Consider the following 5,665-nt stretch of genomic DNA (forward strand, 5'->3'; position numbering starts at 1 on the left):
GTCAGGCATACACCTGCTTACTGTCAGGCATACAGAACCTTCACAGCAGAACAGGCTCACAGTTTTCTGCCATCTCCCTCTTTTCTCCACTGGTGCCAGGAATTTCATTTCCACAAATTAGTCTTTCTTGACAGCCAGAAATGCTTTGTTTTTCCCACGTGGACCAAGGGCAGTTGGATGGTCCAGCCTTCCCCTTGGAGCAGGGCCCTTGAAGCCCGATGCCTGCCTTGCTTATGCAGAGAATGCTAAGTCTCACATCCCTGGGCTTTTGCAGCCCTCAAAGAGAGCATCATTTCAGCCTCCCATCTGCCGGTCTCAGCAACAGCTTTTGATGCCTGTTCATGATTACCTTGAGGTGGGTGTTTCCAGAAGTCTTGGCATCAGTGCCCTCAGGACTCCCGAGCGTATTAACAGAACTAGACCATTGTGCATACCTTGTGCTGACATGAATAAAGATGGTCTGTCTCTTCCATGATCCCTAACTTTTTTCCACTAGGGACCAGGGGAAGAGGTGACAGTTTCAGGATGACTCAAGCACATTACATTTATTGTGCACTTTGTTTCTGTTATTGTTACATTATAATATATGATGAAATAATTATAAACTCACCATGATGAAGAATCAGTGGGAGCCCTGAGCTTGTTTTCCTGCAATCAGATGGTCCCAGCACTAGCATCACCATCTCGGTTCCACCTCAGAGCATCAGGCGTTAGATTCTCATAAGGAGCAAACAACCTAGATCCCTTATATGGGCAGTTTACAGTAAGGTTCACACTCCTATGAGATCTGACAGGAGGGGGCGCTCAGCCAGTGATGCGAGTGATGGGGAGCCGCTATAAACAGAGATGAATCTTCACTCACTTGTCCACTGCTCACCTCCTGCTGCGTGGCCTGGTTCTTCGGTCTGTGGCCCAGGGCTTGGGGAAGATTGTGTTTCTTCATATAAATTTTTCATTCTAGGTTGACAGAGCACGGATTCAGCCAGGTGGGAAAGCAAACAACCCTTGTGTATGCCAGTTGTGAACTATTAATAAGAAAACCATGTGTTGTTAGGGCCACCTCAGATTATGGTCCCTCTTCCCCAAGGCTGAGTGTTAGATCCTAAATGCGGAGATGGTGATCCTGAGTTGTTCTATCTGTAAGGATTCTCCCAAACCTTCTTTTCTATATGTTTTAGTCAGGTGAGCTTAGGCTATGGTATAGTAACCCACCAATCTTGGGCTTTATATATTAAAATGTATTTCTTGCTCATGCCACGTCAGCTCGACCATTGTTTTCAAGCCCCAGACAGGGGACAGGGGCCTCTGGGAATTTCTCTGTCAAGCTGATGAAGTGTCTGTACCCCCAGGTGTGGCTCTGCGGGGGCAGCATGGAAGTCCTTCCCTGCTCACGGGTGGCCCACATTGAGAGGAAGAAGAAGCCTTACAACAGCAACATTGGTTTCTACACCAAGAGGAATGCACTCCGGGTTGCTGAGGTCTGGATGGACGATTACAAGTCTCATGTGTACATAGCGTGGAACCTGCCACTGGAGGTAGAGATCGGCAGCCTCTCCCACCCCAGAACAGCCATCCTTAGTGTTTGGCAGGTCCCTACCATCAATGATCTGATGGCTCATCCCCTGAAAGACACTTACACTTAGACACTTATGAATGCACAGATGTTCAAGTGTTAGAACCCTTACCCCAGGACTGGCGAGAGGGAAATCTCTAAATCCACTTACAAAGATTAGTGAGGTTGTATTATGTCAAGCTCAGCCTTATTATGTTAATCTGGCCACCCTGCTCCTAAGCATATATTATCTCTGGAAAGCTTTTGCCTAGTGACTGGCACCAGGCCCTCAGCCAATGTCACTGAGTGCACTACAGTGGAGCTCCCACTGCCCTGGGACATTTATCCCTACTGTACGCCAAAACCCTTTGCTCCCAGGTCTCTTTCACATCTGCCAAAACATGGCCCAGGAAAATCCCCATGTTCCTATAACCCCACAGAGCATCGCATGGTGGCTGGGCACTAGCATGTTGAATTGTGGCTGTCATGTGTTAGTAATGAGATCATGACCAAATCCACTCCCCTTCCCTGTACTGAACCTGAATTCAAGGATTTTATCCTTGAAATCCAAGGATACTCAAGTGCCTTACATGCATACATCCTCCTATATGTCTGAAATCATCTCTAGATTACTTACAATACCTAATACAATGCTGTGTAAATAGCTGTTATACTGTATTTTTATTTCTATTATTTTTATTGTTGGATTGTGGGGTTTTTTTTTTCTCTTTCCCCAAGTATTTTCAATCTGCAGTTGGTTGAATCCACAGATGTGGAGTCTGTGGATACAGAAGGCTGATTTACCTTCTTTTCCTCAGCTGCAAACCGGGTACTCCTCCTACAGTGACTATGTGATGTGCTGGCAGCAGTGCCTGGCACAGGGTGTGTTGTTTGACCCCCACAGCACATTGCTGCATCCTGCACCCTCAGACATAGCTTGGTTTCCCTCCTCAGCCAGAGCACCATGTCAGTGTTTGAGCCATGCCTGAGTCTCTTGGAATGTCTGCCACTGAGAGATGGCAGCCTCTGTGTGTCAGGAGGCTAGAGCCTGGAACAGCAGAAATGCAGTGCAGAGTCTGCAAGATTTGTGGGTAAAGAGGATACAAGTGAAGAGTTTATTCATTGTTGCTACAATGTTTAAAATGCATTCTAAAGAATTAAAAACCTGGCTGGTTATGGCGGCTCATGCCTATAATCCTAGCACTCTGGGAGGCTGAGGCAAGTGAGTCATTTGAGCTCAGGAGTTTGAGACCAGCCTGAGCAAGAGCAAGGCTGTCCCTCCTAAAAATAGAAAAATTAGCCAGGTATTGGGGTGGGCGCCTATAGCCCGTTACTCAACAGGAGGATTGCTTGAGCACAAGAGTTTGAGGTTGCTGTGAGCTATGACACCATAGCACTCTAGCCTGGACAACAGAGTAAGACTGTCTCAAAAAAAAAAAAAAAAAAGAATTTAAAACCCTCTTGTAGCCACACGGCACTTTGTAGTTGTGACACTGTAAGTGCTTTATTATTATTATTATTAGGTATGTCCCAGGTCCTGGATAAAAGTTCCATGTTTACAATGTCTAGTTTAATTCTCACAACAACCTCATGACGTAAGGACTTCAGTTTCCTCATCTATAAAACATGGATTGGTCATACATCTCTACGAGGGCTACTGTTAAGATCAAATGGAGCTTAGTACAGAGCTTAGCAAATATTAAGTACTCAGAAAATGCTAGCTTGATAAGAGCCTGTCAGGACACCCATTTTACAGATGAGGAGACAGAAGTGTGGTGAAGTTAAAAGAGACTTATTTAAGGTCATATCCACAGCATGTGGGTGGGGATGTCGGCTCAGGGATGCTTTTTCATGCGGCCCTCTCCCCGGCCCTGGGGAGTAGATGGGGAATAGATACGATGGTTATTATTCCTGTTTTGTAGAGAAGGAGCTGTGGCTTGGAATGGGGAAGAAGTCAAGTCTTTTGGCTCTCGCCAACTGCCTTCTCCATTATTACAGACAACCTCTGGTTCCAAATGCCAGTGGTGACCTACTATGCTTTTTTAAAATGGCCATTTTCATGAATCATACTAAGTATGTTAAAACGAAGAGTTCGACATTGCTGTTGAGGTTTGCTCATGAAGTTTAATAAGTTTGTCATTTTAAGGGATTTTCCTTTAAAATGACTATTTGACAGCCAGAGCAGTCTTAATGACATAATTTGATGTCTTTTCCTGGGACCCCCAAAACATGATCCAGCTGCCCGTGGTATGGAGCGAGCGCCCCATCTCCCCCAGTCCACAGCCATCTTGTGGCTGAGTCTGTGAAGTTGTATTTCAGATCCTTTATTTTCCCCTGTCAGCACACAGCAGCCATTACAGGTTCATTTCTATAAAAGCAGAGTGAATTATTCATTAGAACATCATTACGAGCTTTGCAACGGAAAATTATTTTCACTTCTGCATATAATGAACTTCGGGAAGAGCCAACCAAGGGGGAAATGGTGCATGGATAGGAAAGAAAGACGGGAGGGAGTGGTAGGCATTTATTTTCTTGTCTTAATCAAATAATTTTCTAATAAGAGAAGGAACTGAGAATGTAGGTCGTTGACATCAGTGTCCTGGGAACCCACGCACACGGTGATGACAGGGACGGCCGATGCGTCAGGGGCCTTTGGGCCTCACAGTCCTGTCTGTGCTCAGGGAAGAGGCTTCTGTGGCCTGGGCCTAGATGGCTCAAGCAGGTCTCCTAAACCCCAGCTTCTGAGGAAGCATACAAGGCTTAAGATCGTCTCTCTGAAGGTTTCCCTGTCGTGACCCCACCTGTGCTCCTCTCTGGCCAGAGATCCGTGGCCACTAACACCCCATTACTTCTCTCTACTTCCAGAATCCAGGAATTGACATAGGCGATGTCTCAGAGAGAAGAGCACTGAGGAAGAGTTTAAAGTGTAAGAATTTCCAGTGGTACCTGGACCATGTGTACCCAGAAATGAGAAGATACAATAATACCATTGCATATGGGGAGGTAATTAAGACCACACGTGCTCTCAATTTGGACTGCTGTTTAATGTGCTATATATTACTTTACTGGGGGAAATAGTCATTTGTTCATTCATTCATTCCATTCATTCATTTATTCACTCAGTGAGTGGTTTTTGGAGGTATAAGCTCTGACAACAAGGCTTTCTCCAGCTGTGAAGAGGTAGAGGAAACAAATGCAATAAAGGTAACAATGGGAGCAGGGGTACAAGGTTATGGCAGTCTTCTCATGAGTTCTGTTGGGGACATTGTGACTTTGAGGTGCTCTGGGCCCTGTAAGGCACATTGAGCAGGAAGTTGGATACACAGAAAGAGAGGCAGAGCCTGGACCCTTCCCTATGCTGTGGACTGGAGTCACTTACATCAAGGAAGGAGACCTGGTCATCTCATCTTTTCAATGAGGAGATAATACCACCTTTCTAGGCATTAATGCAAACTGATTTTTCTCTTATTACAAATGCCATAAATATGCATTTGAAAAAATTTTTGAAAACAATTATAACATTCATTGAGTGCTTTCAAAGTGCCAGGTACTGTGGTAAGTGCTTTTTGCATACAAATTCATTTCACTCTCACCCAATGAGATAGGAGCATTATCTCCATTTTATTGATAAGAAAGCTGAGACTTCCCTAATTTACATAAAGTCACAGAGCTCATAAGTCACAAAGCCAAGATGGGATATAGGCCTTCTGACACCAGAGATAACGAGAACGTTTAGATGTGTGGTCTTCTATACTTTTGTACACGTGTGTGCAAACACACACACATGTATTTTGCTAAAACCATGCTGTCCACCATGCCATATAATTTGAAATTTTACTCAATAATATATGGAGAATATTTTCCTTTTCTGCCATATTATGAATGGCTGCATATGGTCCTACTTCTGTGTATGCTGTGCTTGCTCGAGAACATTGACATTTGGGTTGCTCTCATTTTTAATATATCATAACTGTCATTGCTGAAACATCCTTCCATAGAAACTCTCATACATCCCCCTCATGACCTCCTTGCAGTGCCTGTATGGCTATGGAATCTGTGACACCAGTCAGGCCAGAGAGTAGGGAGCTGCATCCTCATGACCTAGCAGGGACA

General features: G+C 44.8%; 1 protein-coding gene across 1 annotated transcript in view; it reads left to right on the plus strand.

Annotated features, from left to right (window-relative positions):
* Nucleotides 1-5,665, plus strand: part of GALNT17 (polypeptide N-acetylgalactosaminyltransferase 17) — a 457,848-nt gene that overhangs the window by 396,167 nt on the left and 56,016 nt on the right. Inside the window, exons 7-8 of the mRNA XM_003794210.2 lie at nucleotides 1,350-1,535; nucleotides 4,418-4,555. Of these exons, the coding sequence (XP_003794258.1) occupies nucleotides 1,350-1,535; nucleotides 4,418-4,555 (324 nt within the window). The remainder of the gene's footprint in view (nucleotides 1-1,349; nucleotides 1,536-4,417; nucleotides 4,556-5,665) is intronic.

Source organism: Otolemur garnettii, unplaced genomic scaffold (genome assembly GCF_000181295.1).
Source record: "Otolemur garnettii isolate 467f Iridium unplaced genomic scaffold, OtoGar3 scaffold00077, whole genome shotgun sequence".
In the NCBI taxonomy this organism is placed as follows: Eukaryota; Metazoa; Chordata; class Mammalia; order Primates; family Galagidae; genus Otolemur; species Otolemur garnettii.